General features: G+C 32.9%; 2 protein-coding genes across 2 annotated transcripts; both read right to left on the minus strand.

The window, feature by feature from the left end:
• Positions 1–1,026: 1,026 nt before the first annotated feature.
• On the minus strand, positions 1,027–12,238 carry LOC128221606 (CD109 antigen-like). The gene is made up of 17 exons (XM_052930211.1): positions 12,184–12,238; positions 11,352–11,495; positions 11,026–11,161; positions 10,001–10,177; positions 9,325–9,406; positions 9,038–9,194; positions 8,340–8,420; positions 7,599–7,770; positions 7,147–7,355; positions 5,912–6,076; positions 5,552–5,614; positions 4,441–4,550; positions 4,082–4,137; positions 3,336–3,427; positions 2,667–2,772; positions 2,088–2,191; positions 1,027–1,111 (listed from the first exon to the last, which is right to left on the minus strand). Exons 1-17 carry the CDS (start codon positions 12,232–12,234, stop codon positions 1,100–1,102), a joined length of 1,917 nt encoding a protein of 638 aa, XP_052786171.1. The 5' UTR covers positions 12,235–12,238; the 3' UTR covers positions 1,027–1,099.
• A 144-nt stretch (positions 12,239–12,382) lies between these two features.
• Positions 12,383–14,701, minus strand: LOC128221607 (murinoglobulin-1-like). Its single transcript, XM_052930212.1, has 5 exons — positions 14,626–14,701; positions 14,030–14,120; positions 13,131–13,248; positions 12,836–12,949; positions 12,383–12,406 (listed from the first exon to the last, which is right to left on the minus strand). Exons 1-5 carry the CDS (start codon positions 14,630–14,632, stop codon positions 12,383–12,385), a joined length of 354 nt encoding a protein of 117 aa, XP_052786172.1. The 5' UTR covers positions 14,633–14,701.
• Positions 14,702–23,519: the final 8,818 nt, after the last annotated feature.

Raw genomic sequence — 23,519 nt, forward strand, 5'->3', positions numbered from 1 at the left:
CGAAGAAATGTTGAATTCATCTATAATTATGTTTAATTACATGAGAAAAATATGATAGTGTGATTGTATGTTTTGTAAGTTGCTTAATATGTAAGTTAGTATATATGTTTTTGTAATCCTTTTTGTGTGAAGGCCATGCTGGAAATAATTAGTAAGTCTGTAATGAACTGGCCATGATGGTTCTCGAGCCCGGCTTGTCACGAGAACTGAAAACTTTACCCCAATTCACACCCCCACTTATCCTTACTCGCCCTTAATCCTCTATTTCTACTTATATATTTCTTTCTCCATCCCCACCTGCCCTCTTCGACAACTCCCTCTATGTTCCTCATTTGATCTCCCCCAATTCCCCACTCACCTAATTCACTTTCCCCGCTATTCATTTGACTCACTCTTCCCTCTAGCCCTATTTGTCTGCTGTAATAATTTTCTCTCTCTCCGTATATGTCGCATTGACATCTACCTTCTTATTCCTCATTGTTTTAATCTCTTTCCCCCAAATTTCTCCACCCTCCTCCCCCTATACACCCTTCCGCCTTCTTTAACCTTCGCCTAATACGAATTCCTTTTAGGGCCATCGCGATCCCGCATCACAGCTTATTGATTACTCAAGACAGAAAAACGCGCCATTCCTTTGTTACATTTTCGCTCTGTTTCTTTCAAATATTTAGTACTTTGTATAGGAAATCTGTTATGGAATTCGATAATTAATGCTAGATTTGAAAGTCGGTATGGTAAAAAGGCAATATTTTTTGTTGCATAGGCACATCTTTTATCATTGGCTTATTCCCATCTCATCGTCCTTTTTGCCATCCTCTCTATCTGACATAAATAGTAATACATACATCTTATTTATAATTCATTCAATAGTATGATACTCTCGTATTGAGCCCGTTCATACCTAACTACTGCGCTTGCCTCTATTCTTCCCGGCTTCGCCATGTATAAATTTTTAAGTATTTACTGTTCTATACACTATACACGAGGATATTCCAAAATAAAGACATGCTAATGCATTTAATATGTTGAAATTTCAGAAAAGTAAATTACAAGTCATTACATTCCAATGGTTTCTTTTTGAGCTCAGAAACGGTGTTCGCTAACCAACAATCTGAAAGTAAACATACTCCTTATTAGCAAATGTTTAAAGGTACTCGCTCATGTTTTTGGACTTTAAATTAGTCTTCCCGGTTATGAATCTGAATACTCTTATTTTTATCGTTGTTTTGATCTATGATATCGAAATTGCATAAAACGATACGATTATATATGAAGTATAACAAGTATTGAGTTAAAGTGGGGTGCGAACCCACGCCGGTTACGTCAAGAAAAAATAGAAAACCGACGGCTTAATCACAATACTATAGGGACTTGAACAAAAGTAGTATACAGTTTGACCTCTTAACAATACATTGGTAACATCACGTGATAACCAATCACGCCACAATAAAGCTGTTGTTGTGGCATGATTGGTTATCACGTTGTTAACGCTATTGGAAATTGTAATCTACAAAGACGATATTTGAAAAAAATATCAACATTTGCTGAAGGGTTACCTTATGATTTGTCACACTTTATTTCGTTTTACAGTAAAGTGCATTTTGCAAAAACATGAGCGAATACCTTTAAGTGATTATAACTCAAAGCATAGGATCTACAAATTTGATACAATTATGATATGTACGTAGTGATGTTATTCAATACAAAACTATCTACCTAAAATAAAAAAAATAAAAAAAGCATTTCTATGGTAGCATAGAGGTGACAGGTGTGTTTTTATGTCGTCCCCACGACTTAATAACTCGTTCCAATTACTTTCTATGTCGTAGTCAGGAATTCTATCTCGTTCGCACACCTTAGTGATCTAGTTGCCACTACTTACTATCTCGTTCCCGCGACTTTATTATCTCTGAGTTGTGTCTACGATATTCTAAAAATCACACATGTCACCTCTTTGCCATCGCATATTTTAGCTATCGAATAAGAATCTTTATTCAGTGGTTATACACAAAAATGTATATTAAAAAACACACACATTATTTTGAAATTAAAATATGGCCGTTAGGGTGATGCCCAAATTGCCTTACCGGAGGTCGGTTACCGCTTGTACAAAAGCTGCAAGCCGGGCACACATCACATATGTTGGAACTCTTCAGAACACCTGACTCGTAGACTGCAACCGACTGGCGAGCTGAAATGTATAACATTCATTATTGAAATAAAATTATTGAAGATTAAGTTGGGGTTGTGGGGATGGATCGGGCGGGTGTGGAGGCACCTCGCACCATCTTCTTTCAAACTTTCAAAGAAACCATTGGTCAGTTTGGATACATTTCATTTGATTTTGCAAGTTAAACCTTCAATTCTATTTGTTGCGCGTATTTAGAATAAAAAAGTAAGACTTGATCTTACGATATCGTGATGGCCCGTAAAGCATAAGGAACCGATTCACATTATTTTTGGCAAATGAGTATAGCAAATGTTACGTAAAACATTCTTGAAAAAATCTCTTCTTAGCAGAAGCCGGAGGAAACGTATAAAAAAAAAACCACAATCTAGTGACCCATGCTGTCACTAAGTAATCCACAACCTTTCAAACCACTGAAAACTTCTGCGCCGGGTACGGGAACGAAACCTTTACAACATTTAAATAAAGTTCAACTAACTTGGCTCGTAATAGTCGTAAGCGATCACGTGGCAGGGTTGACTTCTGACAACTGGATCAGCTCTGTTAATCTTCACGTTGACACAAACCTGTTCTTGTGATCGTAACTGAAAGAAAACATTTAGTAAGATCATAAAAGAACAGAAAACAAACACAACAATAAAACATTAATGGCCAACCCTGTGTTGTATCCAACTATTTTGGTCGGAAATAAGGAAGGCAATGACATGTGGTTTTGCTGAAAACATTTGGAATATCAGAGCAGACATATGATTCACATGTAAACATAATTAAAAACTAAAACTGGACTTCCGTTATACATTTAAAACTTCAGGGACAGGCCAAGTAGCCTAAATCCTAGCTAATACCGTGTTTAAATGAACAAAAATAGACAATAAATGAACTAAAATAAAACATTTTACTTACAGAAAATGTAAGATTATTGTAGAGTTGTTTGATATGTATGTTTGTGAATAGAAATGTTTGAAATTTGGTTCACGATGAAGATACCAGTAAAGATGGCGGTCATTAGAATATCCTACGGCATTGGTGTTACGAGTTTTGTTTAATACAACTACGAATTAATGTAGGGAAACCTGAAATTAGACCGTGATTAACGTGTTTACACTATTGTATTTGTTTTTATTTTAATAAACAGAAAATTATTTACGCCATCGAAATATAGTGGTACGTATCTCCCTCGCTGTTCAAACTGTTTGATGGCAGCCTGGGCCTTCAGTGTGTCCACATCAGGGTTGAAACCTGGAACACATGGTCAGATACACTGTACGTGATTATTATTAAATTGCATTGCACAAAATGTGATACAAGATGAACAAGTTTATTCAAAGATATCAGTTCATGATCGCACGACAAACAACAACCTATTACCAATTTCAAAACCGTGAATCTGTGTATTAATAGTTTCGTCACGCAAATACCACAACTTGCATTAAATACCCGAACAATAGGTATACATTTTGCCGCGCAAATATTTGTTTTAAATATTAAAAATGACACTCGTATTGAAAATCAAATCATACACATGTATAACAAACGTACATCTTGAATGATAAACGTTTAATTACTTACCAAATAATGAATTTATGGAAAACATTCATGATTGATAACAAGATGGTAACCGTATATTTAATAGTCGAAAACGCACAATTATGAAATGACTGTTGAATGCTAAAAGATTAACTGTGATCAACTATCGTCTTATAAGGAAGACATAACTGTGTTTGCTGCACGTTTTCTTTACAAATTAAAAACGGTATCCTTCATAAGAACCATTGTTTTTTTATATTTATTTACCCTTTTCGGTATATTAAAACAATTGTATTTATTTAGGTACATCTAATTTGGGAGTAAGAGTGCATCTTGTATAGTTGATAAGAGTTACCCAAAGCTCACCAGTAGGTAATTCAACCTCCATAAGCAGCATGCCACTATCGCTGGGATCTGTCCACCTAAGATATTCAAAGAACGTTACTCTTTCACACTATTTGCGTTATATTTTTCATGTCTCTCTGACTGCTTAACCCTTAGACAAACTTAAACCGATTAAGGTATTATGATATTTATTATTGACTAACAGCGTATCAAAACATAGGCAGGTGTTTAAACAAGCAGGCACAGCACTTTCATTAAAAGAAAAAAACAAACAAACATAGTCATGAGTAAAACATTATTGTGGTATTTTATATATACCTTCCAATTTGTAGGGTTTGTGGCATTGTTCTATTTCAACAAGTATTTAACTATATACGTACCTCATACAAGATTTAACCGTGATGCTATTAAGAGTCTCATGTGTAATGCCAACTGTCACGTTAATATGATTGTCAGTCTGCGATCCCTGGACGTAGTACTCAGACGTGACCTTTATCAAAGTTACACATTATTTTGATAATCGTTCATTATGGAGTGATATTCAATAAAAGTCTTAATTGGATTGATATAGCTAATTGGATGGTTTGGTATACATAACCAACATATATAGTTAATTCTGTCATTTTGTGTTTGACAATACAATTGATTCAAAATTCATATGAACCCATGCTGCGGTGGTGGGGTGATAGGGACGTGGTATCGGACCATAGAGTAGAACCAAACTGAGACCTATAGCAACTTTTGTCTGGTATATCTACCAATGCTTTGATTAATGCATAATATGATATTGAAAATTTATTTCTCATCTCGTCGCCATCTTTAAGATATGTAATACTGTTTGCATGCGTTGTTAGTTTACTCATACAGTACTTCGTGGCACGTTTTTTTATAGTACATGTATAATATTATATTTTTTCTGCAATTTCGACATTAAAGTGTAAAATAACGATAAATTAAGTGTATTTAGATTCATAACCTGGAAAACTATTTTTGGCCAAAAAACATGAGCGCGTACCTTTAAACATTAATTTTGCTAATGGAATGTTTACAATGCAGTTCATGTTTAATTTCATATTGTTGTTTAGCGAAGACCGTTTCTGAGTTCAAAAAGAAGAAATGAAATTAGATAGTCATTGACATCTATTTTACTTTTCTGGAATTTTAATAGAGAAAGTTTCTTGTTTGTAATATAGGCCTATCTTAAGAAATAACTGAAATCAATTTCATATACCAATTCATCTCCAAAGGTCATATATTAAAGAGGCAGTTTTCCGTATCGGTTACCATTACTACATGTATTTCGTTAATAAGCCTAGCAATAACATTATAAATACACATATATATGTTTCTTTACTTCAATGTCATGACGGTTTAAAGGAAGCACACAAAATGTTCTTACGAGGTATTTAAAAAGATAGACATTTATTTAAATTGCACAATAATATGTTTAACTTGATCGCAAGCTTTCGAAGATGAGTGTCAACTACTTACGTCAAGAACCGCCACTCCCAATCCCGAGACTTGGACGTCGATCTGAGGAACGCTTGTAGGTATCTTTTCATCAGAAAAAATAACAGGTTTTACGGAAATTTCACACTCTAAACATGCTGATTTTTTTTCATTTAGTCTCGTCATTTTTTAAACGAAAATATTTAATACATTAGAAGTATTTTGCTCTATTTCTATGCTTCTATACATAAAAAGCTGCTGATTATGTTAGACCAGAGTTGTTGAGATAAAAAACAATCAGTAAATCTTAACAGTTACATGTTATTTCGAACTTATTCTGGACAGTAACTTGACTATATAAGATATACATGCCAAATGCCCTCTTATCATAGACCTACGTACCTCAACCTTGTGACTGACGTCATACGTTTGTGAACTGACGTCGTAAATATGGGCAAAATTAGAACCAGTCGCGTGGAAATGAACTCCATATCCAGGTGTAGTGGACGGACCTAACGCAAACCGTGACGAAAACTCTGACAAGGCTTGTAAAGAAACCATTGTGTCCTGAAAAAAAAGGAAATACAATCATGTGCAAGAAAAAATTGATGTATAACATCAAATCAGCGCAATAAAGTACACAATGTAGAAGAAAAAACATGCATGTAGATCACCGAAAACGTTTGTTATTTACTTCAATGATAACATGCTAGGAATACATTTGTTCAAAATACATTATTGCTGATAATACTTTTAAAATTGTGTTTGTGAAAACACTGAACTGTTATGAGTAAATAGAACGGGGATAAAAACGACTATACGTTATAAGGGAACAAGCTTTCATTATTTCAAATGACATTTGCAAAACAAACAATTAAGCTTAATGTTACTTTTTCGAAACTCCCCTTTTCGCTGCTCGCCAAGGGAGATTACTGCGTGGGAGGTTGAGAAACATATGGGAAATTGTTAAAGTACCGTTTAACCTTTTGTCTTTGTGAGTAGCGAAGGCTTCGCAAGATCGCTATACGTGTATTTACGTTTATGATAAGTTACAATATAAGTAGCTGAGGGTGTGTAACGATCGACTAACCCTGGTATGTCAAAGACAACCCGGTGCTTGGCCAAGTTTTGACCACTAAACATTATAGAAATTGTTGGTGTATCCACTGGGGGTGCATCCATTATGCATGTTGTAAAGCAGTAGGATAAAACTTTATGTAGGAGGTGAGATATATTACAATGACTTAGGTTCGTCTCTATATAAAGATTTACATATGGTAAAATACAATAATAACACCACCACAACCAACAACAACAACAACACCACCACCACCACCACCACCACCACCACCAACAACAACAACAACAACAACAACAATAATAATAATAATAATAATAATAATAATCATAATAATAATTAAAACAACAACAACAAGAACAACAACATCACCACCAACAACAATAGTGATAATAATAATTATAATACTAATACTACTACTAATAATAATTATGATAATGGTATTAAATTTATTTCTGTGGGTACTGAAACTTTACATTACCAGTCATATAAATCGCACCACCAGCGTGCAGTATTACGAAACCTTTAACTTTAATGACAGAAATGTAACAGAACAAACCTGTGTTGAAACAAACCCTCCGGTTGGGTTTCGTTGAGATATCAACCATTTTACTATCGAAAAGGCTTCCGTGACCTTCCCCATTTGAATGTACGTGAGCAGCGCATATGAGGTGGTCTCAACGTCTTGCGGTGGAGCACGGGCGGAAAGCTGATTATTACCCACTCTTTTGGAAATGTGACTGGTCTTTTTCCAATACATCTTTTCTCCTTTTGTGTCAGATAATTTCTCAGTAAGTTGTTAAAACATGTTATGATAATATAAAAAAGACAAGAAAAAAGCTGTTTTTGAAAATAAGCCATTTCATTTTCCAATGCTAGAGTATATTGGACATAATGTTTCGCCCCGCGTTTATTTTGTCGTTTTTATTTCACCAACAATATGATGCTTAATATACATTTTAACTTTTGTTATAAATAATTCAGTTTACAAATCGCTGTGTCAGGTGTTACCTTCATGACTAGCAGCGTTCTGAAGTTTTGTAAAACAGGTGTTGGCCAGACTGCTATTGGCCTTAGCAAGTGCATAGCAGGTTACCGCGGTGGAATAGGCGTCGTGTAACGTGTTCAGCCTAGTCTCGAGGTATTGGACACTTTTTTTAATTGCCTGATCAACTGTTCTACCCTGAAAAACAGATATAGCATTATTGTATTGTCAGTCAGTTACGATAACTTATACCCTTTGTAAACCGGGATTTGTCTTAATAGTTCCATAAAGTATAATGGGAGTCTTTGGAGGTTGTATTTTGTTGAGTGTTAGTTGAGCTTTGATCGGTGTACTTTGAAATGAAAATATAGCTAATCGTCTTCTTCGGTGTATAAACATGCATCCGTCGCCTCGACGAATACGCGTTTACACACCGAACTGACGTCATACTGGGCGTCATATACTATCATAATATCTCCTTTTTATTATATGCCTAGAAATGAACAACGCTCGTACGTACTGTAGAACCACTCTTCCGTGAAATTAAGACAATATATTTTTCAAAGTGAAATTGTTTTCTTTCAGTTCAAATATAGTTCATTTGATTCTGCAAGCAATGTGTTTAATCCATTTGCAACACTTGGATCAACTTGCGTACGACATTATATAGTGAATTATTTTCCACCTACTACTACTACTTTTGAAATAGATGATATAAGGCCACATAAATATCGATCCAATCTTCATAACAATGCCCTTTCTAGTACCTGTATCAAATGCAGTTGTTGGTTTTCAAGGAGAGACACTAGCGTAAAAGCTGTCATTGGGACACCGTGACCCGATCCGGACTAAAATGAAAACACAGGTATATATAAATATGATATCTGTCAATATTATATAACGCTGGATTCTTGTGAATTAGACGAGTGGAGTTAAGTAAGATACAATGTAAAAAGATTTTGATAAACAAAATAAAGCAATGAAAGAAAACACATGTCATATCTAAACTATAAGCTGATAAGTTTTATTATAGAAAAGGACCCTAAATGGCATTGAGCCAATAAACGAATACATAGGAAATTGGCCCCTACTGTGACACCAGTGCAATTAGCAGGAGACGCACAGCAGAGGATTGTCATGCCAAACATTCCTTAAACTAGGCCTTCAACCACTTGCATTTTCTACAAAGGCTGGATATTAAATATACATTAACCACTAACCACTAACATTGTGTAACTGATTCTTTAAGTGGCAATACTGATGTGTTTTTATGATAATACACCCAAATGCACAATGTCAGTATAGAATTAGCCGAAAAACAACAACAAAAATCCCAAACCAAATTTAAACCTGATAATTTGCTAATATAGGTTGGGGCGCAAGTCTAAATTTGCACCCCGAAGTTGCACCCCCTTGAACGCAAAATCCTGGATCCACCTCTAATTTAAAACACATTTTGCATTACCTGCATGTTGGTATGTATTATTCTTTCGGGTTCACTAAACGAACCATCTGCCATCTGATGGGTGAGCAGCCACATCATTGCTTTTCCCATAACGTTGTCGTCAATAGTTATTAGATCCTTTGCTTGGCCGAAGCATTTCAGGACAAAAGCAGTCAACCTTGGTTCACAAAATGTTTTTAGAAAAGTCGCATTCTTAAACATTTCAACAATGTTTTTCCTTTCGACATATAATTTCGCAATTAAACCAAAGTGGCAACAATTGTAATATAAATTATTTCCATACATACCAAGTGCTTCCTGAACTGTCGCTGTTTCCAAAAGCACTAAATGATCCATCGTAGTGAACTTTGGTCATCTCATTTTGGTACCCTTACAAAATTATACGACATGTTATAAAACACTATACATTATCACAACTGTATACTTTGAGTTTCAAGTCATTTCAAATAAACTGTTATACCGTATTTGATGGTGTCCTAACCTCGACACACTATGTCTCGATCATTGAAGCTGTTTAAAACGTTTTCCACTTAATATTAATGCAAAAAGCTACAGAAACACGCTCAGTAGCAAAAAGTTTAAACATAAACCGGATTTAGTGGCAATGGGCTTACGCCAAAGACTTAGAACACAAAATCACAAACAAGAAACATAGAACAGCACAAAACTCTACAAACAGCACAGTGCATAAATACTATATATATATATATATATATATATATATATATATATATATATATATATATATATATATATATATATATATATATAAATAATTGGTATGTTTATCAAGAATTGTTAGGTACCGCCTTGGAACGGTCAGTAAAATGTAAATTTACTGGGGGTTTAAACCAGTTTATGTGCACAAACCTCACTCTTATCCCAACAATCCTTAATAACACTTACTAGAACTCATCTCACCACCAAATTTAAAAATTCAATGACCGTATTAAAAAAACTTACCGAATTCCATTTGTCCTTTTGCCTTTCTCTGAATATCACTGGTGAGTTTGCCGACGACCTTAAGATATTTTGTGATGTATACATCGGGTGCAAAATTCATCATATTTTGCTCACCACACCCGTAGGGCTGTTGTAAAAGGCTGCTCAGACCGTCTATGCTTGGGACCATAAAGTCACCTGGAAACGAAATCAAAATTTCGGAAATAGTTTTGCCAACCTTAAGAATTAAAGGTATTTACATGAATGATTGAACTGAAATTGAGCTTAAATTGACTAATTGTTAAATTATGCACGACCCAGAGGTCGTGTTTTTGTTTTTTTTATTTGATAAACTCCTCACACACAGAACCCTTTCAAAGGATATCAAAACATAAAATGTATCAATGCCCTTACCCTTATTTTGGATATAAATACGATTAATAAGTTTATAGGTTATCTGTGACGTTGTATTATTTCGATTTTCTTGCGAAGAATCCGTATCAAAATGATTTCACGTTAGCAAGGAGAAAAGATACAATCCCATATAACAACTGACATAATCATATTTTAAAAAGTAATTATGTCTACAAAACAACATAAAGTTTTCGTTTAACAACACTTAAATTCTTACGACAAAAGTATATTTCCTTTTGTAAGTATTGCGTAGGTAAATATGCAGGGAAAAGGGCGTTTGTATGATCTGGGACCAGTAAACACAGTACGCGATTAGAATGTTGTGTAAATGACTATATCAAAGATACTAAACTCAAGAGTGACTATACGAAGTGCTTTTAAAATCATATCGCATATAATATTTCTTTAATATCATTGCTAATTTTGTTTATGTATGTATGCGATGTTTTGTTCTGATATTGAACAGCGCAACCGAATATTTTATACATTTTTGCGCTATATAAATGCTTTGTATTTGTATTTGTATTTGTATTTAAATCATGTAGTATTTTAAATGGACACTTTCAAGTATAAAACACTTAATTGATATTGCAAACATTACCGTGGCATTATTATTAGACACACATTGATACCTGATATCGTCATTGATGATTTCTTGGAGCCCCGAACAATGTTTGGTGGATCGGTAAGCCGAAAGGTGTTCGAGAAACTTGACTGTTGCACATGCACTAAATGCTGTTCGTTCATCGTTTTGTACACGCCATTCGGCTAAATAAGGAATATCGGAATAAAAGCAGTATTTGACTTGTGTGACGATGTACAAATATCTATCTATACAATGAGTAATTCTTATAAGAGTTAATGCTGTCACATTGAACATGAACTATAAGGGTGTAGCTACATGTAATGGTGAAATGTTACGTCACAATTGATCAAAGACTCTATATGTTTTCTTTACCTTTACTTGAATTGTTCTTTGAACCTTGTCATATGCGATAGTCTGGAAAAAGTCACCGATCTTTGCCATAACCGATACATCTAGATCTCCAATTTGTGATGGCAGAACTTTGACATAGGTAGAATGACCCTGTCCTGAATTGACCTGTTTATAAATTTATAAGTTGGCATAATGAATACTTGCAAAACAGAAAGGTAAATAAAGCAAAGATAATGCTGCAAAGTATGTATATGCTTCTAGAAGTATAATTTAGAAGGAAAGTAAACAAAGAATTTGGAATACTACTTCGGACGCGCAATAAAAAGTACGAGTATCATGTTTTTATAAAGTACAGCAGTTATTAAGCCCAAACATAAGAAAAAAAACACATACATGTCCATTCGGCACTAAAGAGTGGCGGTCGAAACTTTTTCAATAATACAAATAATGCTACAAGGACAAGCCCAAGTGTAACACATTCGCGTTTAGACCATAACATGTCGAAGTTGTTTGGACTTAAGTGGTAAATGTTGTCTGTGGTTAATAAGGTCTGATGCAGGACAAAACGGCAACCTTATACTTATTGGAGCATAGTGACTCCTAAGTTAAAAAGAAATAGAGAATTCGGGAAGAGTTGGTGCTCATTTGAGCGAAGTTAAAAAATATCGGGTAAAGAGTAAGTGAGCGGGCAGAATAACTGACAATGTAATGGAATCACGTTCTGACAAAAGCAACTCAGCGAGAATTATTACCAATGATTACTATTGCAAATTCAATCACCCTCACAAGAAGCAAATTGCTGGCCGTACTTCAGCTATTAAAGCATATATGTGCGATTTCCAAATAGTCTTACCAGCGTCACTGCAGGTACTTGATGAATACTACCGTCTTTATATTCCACCATGACATTGACCTTGAAATTAGAAAATACCGTCAGATTGGTTACATCAAAAATAAATGTGTTAATATAAATGATCGAGTCGGTGTAAAATCAAAATGTTTTTTATCGAAAGTGAAAATATAAACACGAATGAAAATATAATTTTCTTTGATCAGTAGTGAAAAACATCTAGATCCTACACCAAATTTAAAAAAACAACAACATTAATTTGGTTGACTATAAACACAACCTTATGATTACATCATATCAAAAAATCCCTGGCATAGTGAACGCTACGTTAGTGATATTAAGCATAATTGGAACCAAAATGTGTAATCAATCGTGAAAGAAGATACGGTCTTACACTGAAATAAACAGTTAACAACTATAATCTATATCTTCCTAATATTATATGAATACCTCTATGCAAGCTTTTGTGTGTCGCATTTGTTAGCATTATACACTTTTTAAAGGAGCGAGCAGAGGTTTCCCAAAGTTAGGCTTATAAGTGCGTACACATATAAAAAGAACGTGGCTATTTTGTTACCCACAAAATTCATTTTAAACTGAACAGTATGTCCTTTAATTAGTGTTTCGCCGCATTGAATAGACAAATGAATCTTACCGTCTGCCTGCCAGGTAAATAGGAAAACGCTGTTACTTGAAGGAGAAACTCTTCCCCAAGGATAATGCTTGTTGGTGCATCCAAAGTAATGAAGAAGTCCTTCCTTACTATGATCTGCATAACATAATAAGTATTACACTCGAAAAGTTATTTTAAAAAAGAATGTTGAGTATTATACTAAAGCCTTATGTTAGATGTAAAGAAAAACTCTTATAGTTTAGATGATCTAATCATATCCGATACTGACTTCTGCTATAAAAAATAGCAAATAATTACCATAAATACGTTCGTTTACCTTCGGTATATTGTCAGCCATGCCGAAACCATCATTTGAACTCATTGCGAAAGCAGAAGATATCCATGACGTCATAGTGTCCGGAACTGTTTTGGTAACGCTTGTTTCGCCCGAGGACCTTAAAATATTTGATTGATTATGAAATTGATTAAAACATGATGAGTCAGCATGATGTATGTTAAGGGCTATTGTTCTTCATAATTGTTCAGGCAAACGTAGTGAACGATATTCGGGTAAAATCGAACCGAATCGTATAGATACAGCAATGACTGTGAGACTTGTATGAAACAAAATGCCTGCCTGTAATAATTAGATCACACCAAATTGATTCTTGTTTTAGCGCCATGTTTCAAAATAATGTTTGGAAGCGAAACTACCCAGGCGCGAATTCGCTTAAGTATGAATTTGTGATTGAAGACATTTCTACATTAACCCCTTTCGAGATTGAATATATTACAGAACTTCCTTTTATGAAACAACATGACATTGCTCTACCGTTTCGCTCGCAACTCTAAAAGAATACAGCTTATAGGTTAAATGAAATGTCGTTAAGACACATCAAATGAACCAAAATAATTATGTCAACGACGGGATATATATTATCTCTGTATAAAAGTACAGTAAATTGGGAGTTGTCAGATATATACATTCAGGAAAAATCGTCAATATTTGGCTTATATTTTATTTACAAGGGTAGGATTACAACTGAAAGTTTTGTTAAATTTCATATGAAATACTAAGTGGTTCTTATCATTCAATTTATAACATTGTTTCATCAAGTTGATAAATCAGCATATCGACATCACTGAAATGCAATAATTGAATGGTTTATTTTGATTGTTTATCTTACTAAAAATTAGTTCGATCACTGATTAGGAATCAAACAATTATTTACTGACCCGACCGTGATCTTCTCCCATAGCCATGTTTCTGGAAATTTACTTCGAAGCAGTGAAGAGAGAGAGACTTGTGGAGGAGCTGTTGTAGTACCTTGAGAATATTAAAATCAGGCATTTTATAACGTGGAATATGTTGCACTATTTCCAGCTGCTAATTTAATCATAGCGTACATTGGAAAAATGTCACACCTAGGTTTGTTTGTCATGTGGCAAATTAAAGAAGGGCATACAAAGACCATATGTTTTCAAAATGTTTCTTATTAATTTCATGCCTGACAAGGTAATTGATGCAGTTGATTTCCAGTTATATTAGTTTTAAAGTGTGTCCAGTCAACACTTTTCATTTCAATATATCATATCCTAAGGCATGTGGTTTGATATATGATATTATGTTGAATAAGTTTTCTTTGTTTAAAACTTTTGATTAAGAGACGATTGATTGAGTTAACAGAACACGGACGAACTACAGGCGGTGACAAACAAAGGTGTTTCGTTGTGCTACAAACAAACATAGAAATCTTATGTTCGAATGACTGAAATTGAGAAAAAATGTTTACAGATGTTTGCTGCACTATACATAACGTAAATGTACTTACCGATCATCCAGGGAGCAACTAAAACAGTAAAAATACAAAATGATGTCACTTATTTATTTAAAAAAGGTTTGTACTTAATTCATTCGTATACTAATATTATCTTCGGTTCTATATACAGAGAAAGAAATAGAGGTGAGAAATTAATACATTCAAATGATAGTTAAAATGTGTGCAGTTATTTATCGAGTACGTATTTACCAGTATATCAAAGGCTGCAGCTACTTACGTGCAAATCTTAGAAACGGTAGCTTGTTTATGGCACTAATATGATACTCCTGTTTTGCTTAAGGATATAAAGGTGTAACCACACCATTAATATATATATATTGAAAGCATTGTTGGTTCGTTTTATTTGGTAATGATGTGTGTCACTCGTAAAGTTAAGTGTCTATACATGCCATAGTCTTGTTCTTTTAAACAGGGTATGGCATTAAAGTGTGTCTTATGGCCTTATGGCATGTAGTTCCCTTTGAAGTATGGTTAGTTGTTAGAATAACAGTATGAAATATGTTACTTACATGTCACCCCTGAATAAAAATTAGATTTGCAAGGTTTATATATGGTTAGGGGAGTTCATTCAGCGTAATAACAACTTAAATGTAAAATAACAATTATGCGATATTATTAATAGATGACAAATACAAACAAAACAAAATACTCCATTCTCTACCAGTCCAACATTTAAACATTATAATTTTCTTACCGGGTGCAGGTGTTGCTGAAAAAAAAAATCAACAATAGTGCATTAAGCCGATGACGTTTACAGCTTTGGCAAGACAGTCGTTTTCTTAACAAAACATATAGTCAAAACATTCGTTTTCTTATATATTCCCCCTACATAAATAGTACATTGTGTTCATTAACTTGATATTTAAAAAATAGTTAAAACTTACTACAAACGTAGGGTTCACAATTGCTATATAATGCAATTCAATTCAGGCTAGGCAATACATAATAGGATTATATCATTAAAAAGTGTTTTCGCCTGTTTAGATATATATCATTTATTCGGTGTATGGTATTCACTTCCAAACATGCTTGTGTTTGCATAGCTTTTTTGTTGTAAGATCTGCTATGCAATACAATTCTATACAATGACATTTAGACATATCCCTTTCTGTTAAGTCCTGCATATATGACAACATGAGAACTCTTTGACTCAAAAATTAAAAATGAACCGGATTAAAATATACTTACGGACCATTCCAGGAACATCTACAACAATGAACGCACGGCTATAAATAATATATTGTAAAATTTTAATAATATTGTAAACATATATTTAATTCTTAAGTAAATCCCCCAATGCTTCATATATATACTAGGTGGTCTATTGTAAGTATTTAAGATATTGATTAATTCATAGAATTTAGACTTATCTAGCTATCAGGTGTATAGATTTATATATTGGGAATTATTTCTTCATTATCAAATATGCATTAGGAAGTGCAATTAAAAGTAAAACAATTTCATATTTAGGTATACATGTTAAATGAATTGTCTTTTTCTTCCATAAATAAATACTTGAGATACGTTAAAATTTGATCATCACCATTATGTACTCATACGGCGTCAAACTTTTAGACATATCAATTACATGATCTGCATGACAATGACTCGCAAGAAAATATTGTTTAGTCTTCAAGTGACTGTATTAAATAAAGGGCTACTTGACAATGACACTTTCATTCAAGCTTTTAGGTGTTAAATAAAGCAACCTACATTTCTTAAGGCTTTGCTAAAGAATATGTGCGATGACCATAATATCATATTTTGTATTGCCATTTGTTTATTGATATCTTATTCATATGACATTCAACAAAGAGTCAAATAATAATGATGACACAAAAATGGAGTATGTATTCGCAGTGTGGATTAAATTTTTCTAAGAACACGGCTGTTAATATCACCGCAGGCAATGAAAACCTTGCCATCACAATAGTTCACATTGAGCACAATTGTTGTTCTAAGTCTTATGTAGGGCTTTAGCAATATGCCAAACACAATATTGTAATATAATGCATTCTATGATTAATCATATCTTTCAGTACGGAATAATGATATTTACAATGACTCAAGCTGTAACCTATCTTATTCCTAACTGTTATACCATTGGTTTTAAATAAGTATTCTTACATGTGGGAAACTGTAAAGGCGCATCTGAAACAGAAGTGATAGATCACCGTAAAAATCTTAATTCTATACATATACAGAGAGCACGGGTCTGTCCTCTGTCTTTATATTAACAGTCAAAACGTGTTAATTGTGCACCAGTCAATTATAACCACGTCCCAATCGTCCGAGGAATAGCGGGGACTTTGACCTTTGGTCCAGCTATTTTAAAGTAATATCCCCGCCCAACAATTGACTCGAGTGCATTATATTTGAACGATGTCTAACGTTAAGTTTTATCTTTTTACTGTTAAATACATTCAAATTACAAGTAATCACATCACAAGGATTTGTAGATAAAATAGAAGAAAAATAAAATTCCTTATGCTTTAAAATCTTAATACCGCATTGATCACAGTTGTGGTGTCTCAAAACATTAGTGTTTATATTTTGAATATCAATCGTATGAATCACATATAAAGGTATTGTTTCTCATGTTTTAAGAGTAAAAATAGGTTACTTACATGTTGAACCTGCAAAAATATGATTTATAAGATAAGCATATGGCAAACGAAAGCTTCTAAAACACAATGTTAAATAACCATTTAGCGAGACCGTTCACAAATAAAAAGGAAAACGTATTTCTAATAATATTAACATAGGAATAGGTGAGTTATTGTTATCAAGCTATGGTATATAATCAGTCTCAAAGAATATACTTCAATCGGTTTTACAAATAGTATGTGCACAGTCTGTGAATGCAACTTTAAAGCATTCAAGATAAAGCACAAAGCTCTTTAAACAGAATTGTTCAAAACAAATCACCACATTAATTAGTACCTATTATGTTACAAATATAATCATATAATATTTATTTTAAGTGACAACAAATCCCTTCATTCCAAATTATGTCTCAGCCAAATCAGTTTCAGTTTTACATAAACATATATAATGTCTTACCGGGTGCAGGTGTTGCTGAAGAAAAACATCAACAACAATTAATATGTTTTATTATACAAATATTAACAATACATAGTACATATCAGAAGATACCAATATGTTCAAGTAAAAACAATGTTCTGTTTTTTTTAATATTTTAGTTTATATGGTATTTACCGCACTTTAAACTCTGCATATTATCATCAATATCGTATGCATCATGTAACCATTACAACGTACTCATTATAATAACATAGCCATATTAAATTATTGATTCAACTTTTTCTAAATTGTCATACAAATTCATTGAATTGATTTGAACTTAGTTCGTATAACAACGGCCATTGTCTTGTATCTTAAATATAAGTCTATGTTTATTTCATATTTTATAATAAGTTTTATTGGGTACCAACAGAACGTGCATATTCTATAAGGATGCATACATGTATTCATATGCTAGTATTATTAGTATTTGCTGGTATGTATGTTGTTTCTTAATATACGACAGTATATCTTCTGTAGATGGATATATACACAATGAAAGACAATGAATATAATTGAATTGGAAGCATCGTGAACGTACAGTTTTCATTGCAATATAAACATGCAATATATCGTACTCTTTGGCGATTTCAAACGGAATGTATAAATAGATCCATGTTTAAGTATATATAGTCCTACATATATGACAACATGAGAACTCTTTGACTCAAAAATTAAAAATGAACCGGATAAAAATATACTTACGGACCATTCCTGGAAAATCTACAACAATGAACACACGGCTATAAATAATATATTGTAAAATTTTAATAATATTGTAAACATATATTTAATTCTTTAGTAATACCCCCAATGCTTCATATATATTCTAGGTGGTCTATTGTAAGGATTTAATATATTGATTAATTCATAGAATTTAGACTTGATCTAGCTATCATGTGTATAGATTTATATATTGGGAATTTTTCTCCATTATCAAATATGCATTAGGAAGTGCATTTAAAAGTAAGACAATTTCATATTTAGGTATACATGTTAAATGAATTGCCTTTTATTCCATAAATAAATACTTGAGATACGTTAAAATTTAATCATCACCATTATGTACTCATACGGCGTCAAACTATCAGACATATCAATTACATGTTCTGCATGAGTGTAGCGAAAATGACTCACAAGAAAATATTGTTTAGTATTCCAGTGACTGTTTTAATTAAAGGGATACTTGACAAGGACAATTTCATCCGAGCTTTTAGGTGTTAAAAGAAGTGATCTACATTTCTGAAGGCTTTGGTAAAGAATATGTGCGATGACCAAAATAACACGGCTGTTTATATTACGGCAGGCAAAGGAAAACTTGCCATCACAATAGTTCACACTGCGCACAATTGTTGTTCTAAGTGTTATGTAGGGCTTAAGCAATATGCCAAACACAATATTGTAATATAATGCATTCTATGATTAATCATATCTTTCAATACAGAATAATGATATTTACAATATCTTAAGCTGTAACCTATCTTATTATTGACTGTAATGCGATTGGTTTAAAATAATTATTCTTACATGTGGGGAAGAATCCAGGCGCATCTGAAACAGAAGTGATAGATCACCGTAAAAAATCTTCATTCTATACATGTACAGAGAGCACGGGTCTGTCCTCTTTCTTTATATTAACAGTCAATACGTGTTTATTGTGCAACAGTCAAAATGTAACCACGTCCCCACGGTCCGGGGAATAGCGGGGACTTTTACTTTTGGTCCAGCTAATTTAAGGTAATATCCCCGCCCAACAATTGACTCGGGTGCATTATATTTGAACGATGTCTAACGTAAAGTTTTATCTTTTAACTGTTAAATGCATTCAAATTACAAGTTATCACATCACAATGATTTGTAGATAAAATTAAAGAAACATAAAATTCCTTATGCTTTAAAACCTTAATACCGCATTGATCACAGTTGTGGTGTCACAAAACATTAGTGTTTATATTTTGAATATCTATCGTATGAATCACATATAAAGGTATTGTTTCTCATGTTTTAAGAGTGAAAATAGGTTACTTACATGTTAAACCTGCAAAAAGAGGATTTATAAGATAAGCATATGACAATGAAAGCTTTACGAAAACTAAAACACAATGTTAAATAACCATTTAGCGAGACCGTTTACACATAAAAAGGAAAACGTATTTCTAATAATATTAACATAGGAATAGGTGAGTTATTGTTATCAAGCTATAGTACATAATCACTCTCAAAGAATATACTTCAATCGATTTTACAAACAGTTTGTGCACAGTCTGTGAATGCAACTTTAAAGCATTCAAGATAAAGCACAAAGCTCTTTAAACAGAATTGTTCTAAACAAATCATCACATTAATTAGTACCTATTATGTTACAAATATAATCATATAATATTTATTTTAAGTGACAACAAATCCCTTCATTCCAAATTATGTCTCAGCCAAATCAGTTTCAGTTTTACATAAACATATATAATGTCTTACCGGTTGCAGATGTTGCTGAAGAAAAACATCAACAACAATTAATATTTTTTATTATACAAATAATTAACATTAAAAATATTAACAATACATAGAACATATCAGACGATACTAATACTCGTATGTTCAAGTAAAAACAATGATCTTTTTTAATATTTTAACAACGGTCATCGTCTTGTATCTTAAATATAAGTCTATGTTTATTTCATATTTTATTATAAGTTTTATTGGGTACCAACAGAATGTGCATATTCTATAAGGATGCATACATGTATACATATGGTAGTATTATTAGCATTTGCTGGTGTGTATGTTGTTTCTTAATATACGACAGTATATCTTCTAGGCGATACACACAATTAAAGACAATGATTATAATTGAATTGGAAGCATCGTGAACGTGCAGTTTTCATTGCAATATAAACATGCAATATATCGTACTCTTTGGCGATTTCAAACAGAATGTAGCGTTATCATAAATCAAAAAAGATTTGAATAACCAACAGAACGCTTAAAACTGGCATATATTACAAGAGCGGTATAGTAAAAAAAATCAAATTCGAATGGAGCTTCATTTCGCGCAATATATTTAGCGTAAAAGTACTTACGTATGATGTAAGGAGGATCTAAACGAAAAAGCAATAGTAAATTATATGAGTTACTATTTTTTAACAAAGTTTGTACTAATTGAATTCGTAGTCTTCTCTGTGGCCCAGTGTACAAATATAAATGTAAGTGCGTGAAACAAACGTTGACATCGAAACAGTAAAATAATAAAATGATGAAATATGTGCAGTTATTTAATATGTAAGTATTAACAACAGTGTTTACTGTACATTCATGTTAATTTAAATTACATATTGTCATGTTGAAACTAACATACTTGCATGTAGGTGAAGAAACAGGAACAAAATAATTGTAAGAGTTAAAAATTTGCTTCTTACATGTAAATTAATCGAAAAGGTAAATGTATACGGTAATGAGATTAAACTCCTGTTTCACTGACCGTTCTGAGGAGGCGGTAATTACAACTTTTATCAATATAACAATATAAAGAAAAACTGCGATCGTTCTAGCAGGCGAGAACTAGCGAATTGGTCGAGGCTGAGTCCCGCCCTTCTATATTTATAAAGAGTTTTGTAACTCTGAATCGAAACTTAAATAAGTCGAGGACTCGAGCACCATTGCCGGTCCCAAATCCACAAATAACCTCGAGGTCATAATTTATTATAAATTATCTTGCTGAAGGTGTGTTCCAAAACAACTGCAGGTGTTAAAAAATAGCAAATTGTAAAAATTGCAATGACAGATGAAATGAAATATGATAAGGTGTGAACAATTGATTGCCACCATTTACCCATGACCGAAGCGCCAATTATCCTTCCTTGGTTTTACGATACTTAGTATGCCATAATATGCATTGTCATATATCATTGTTCCTTCTTTAGAAACTGTTTATTTGTGAAAAAACAAGCTATTTGCTCCCATTAAGTAAACGACAACTTCTGAACATTTGAGCGATTTTAACAACGCAATACATAATCGGTGGCGAAGTAAACAACCTGTGCCTTTGAAAACAGTTTGTTTGACATTCCATTACGGACTTAAAAGGAAATTTTGTTCGTTAAAAACATGGAAACACTCGAGGTTTTAGCTCGGGCATCGGCGTCCTCGAACGATTGCAGTTTTACTGTAGTCTGTTTGTGTTTATTTGTGACGTATTGTCTCTCTTGTTCTATATATATATATGACTTACTTTTAAATAGTATGCATCTAAAGTATGACTACTAGGCTTGTCCGTGTATGCTCATTGTACGATGGTTGTTAAAGTATAGCTTATGTAACTTACATGTAAATCCTGGATAAAAATAGAATTATAAGGTTAAAACATGGTTATGTGAGTTTATACTGCAATAACAATCAAAATGTAACATAACATATTTGCGAGAGTGTAAACAATACAAAACAGAGTTTGATTGGCTATGAATGTTGTAAACGTTAAATGCTGAATACATGTTATGTAATGTTATGTTACGTGTTTGTCTGAAGAACGGTTTAAGGGTAAATAATTCGTTTAAAATCTTATGATTACAAATAACAAGCTTCTGATCTTCTGGATATTGAAATAAAATAAAACAATTTAATAGACACGAACGCCATAGCCATTCAGTTTATTTGTGTAATATAACTGTGCCATATACGATTAATATTGGAGGATTATAACAGCTATTCATTTAAATTGTTCAAAATTGTTTATGATGTCCATTACCCCTTTTTCTATGAACTTTGCATTTTTCTTACCTGGTGCACGTGTTGCTGAAAAAAAAATCACAACACATTTGCAATTCAAATAATGAATGACGGATATTGCAATGACCAGTCGTTTTCTTTACAAATCATTTTTATAGCCTATACATGCATACTCTTTTATATTCAACTAGTGAAATAGTGTTTATTCAGTTGCAACTTTATACATATTGAAAGTATCATCTTACTTACAGATCACATTAAATCTCTAATGACTTTTTTCTTCAGCTTGATCATTCAAAATACAAGTACATCATTAAACACTGTAAAGAATTGTATATTTCGACAGATTTTTGACTGATTAGATATGTATCACTCCTTTCCATGGACGGTACCCACGTTCATGTACTGCGTGTGTGTATATAATTACTTTCAGTATGCAATACAATTACAGACAATGACATGAAAAACATCTCCATTTCTTACAGATCCTACCTACATGAACTCTTTGACAATTTGAAAATCGACCTGATTTAAAAATACTTACGGACCATTCCAGGGATGTCTGCAACACAATGAACGCACATTTATAAATTATTTCTTTCTCGGAAACGTAACAGTGCCTTCTTATGGGCGTTGAACCTTCGCAGAAAATCTTAGCATAATGAATTCATTGAAAACACACATTGTTCTAATTGTTAAATGTGCGAGATATGGACACTGTAATTAAAATACTAAACTTCATTTCATTGATATATTCAATCCATAATTGTTACCCGATTCTGTTTTTTTTTGTGAATTGCTAAATTCGCCTTGAGCAGTAATCGATGTCATTCATGAAGTAACCGACTGTAAGCAAGAAGCTAGACCTAATATACACTTAGCGAGTTTAAACAACGTCAAAAGACAAGACTACAATAACTTGTTATCTCGAAATGTTGGGTTTATAATTTAATTACCTAATTTATATTCAAAATACGTTTTTAGTATATACCCGAAACATATTTCATAATTGCTAAATCATAATCTCTTACAAAACACCGTGTCAAATCACCACGAGGTAAAGTGGTGGAACTAACGTTGGT

This window comes from Mya arenaria, chromosome 16 (assembly GCF_026914265.1).
Source record: "Mya arenaria isolate MELC-2E11 chromosome 16, ASM2691426v1".
Lineage (NCBI taxonomy): Eukaryota > Metazoa > Mollusca > Bivalvia > Myida > Myidae > Mya > Mya arenaria.

Excerpts from the sequence above, each read along its gene's own strand:
- LOC128221607 (XM_052930212.1), bottom strand. Across the intron at positions 12,950-13,130 it reads TGGCTGACAATATACCGAAG|ATCATAGTAAGGAAGGACTT; the intron begins GTAAACGAACGT and ends TATGTTATGCAG. Across the intron at positions 12,407-12,835 it reads ATTTACCTGGCAGGCAGACG|GATCTAGATGTTTTTCACTA; the intron begins GTAAGATTCATT and ends AATTTGGTGTAG.
- LOC128221606 (XM_052930211.1), bottom strand. The coding sequence starts at position 12,234 with ATGGTGGAATATAAAGACGGTAGTATTCATCAAGTACCTGCAGTGACG. Across the intron at positions 7,771-8,339 it reads AACAACTGCATTTGATACAG|GGTAGAACAGTTGATCAGGC; the intron begins GTACTAGAAAGG and ends TCTGTTTTTCAG. Across the intron at positions 4,138-4,440 it reads ACGGTTAAATCTTGTATGAG|GTGGACAGATCCCAGCGATA; the intron begins GTACGTATATAG and ends TGAATATCTTAG.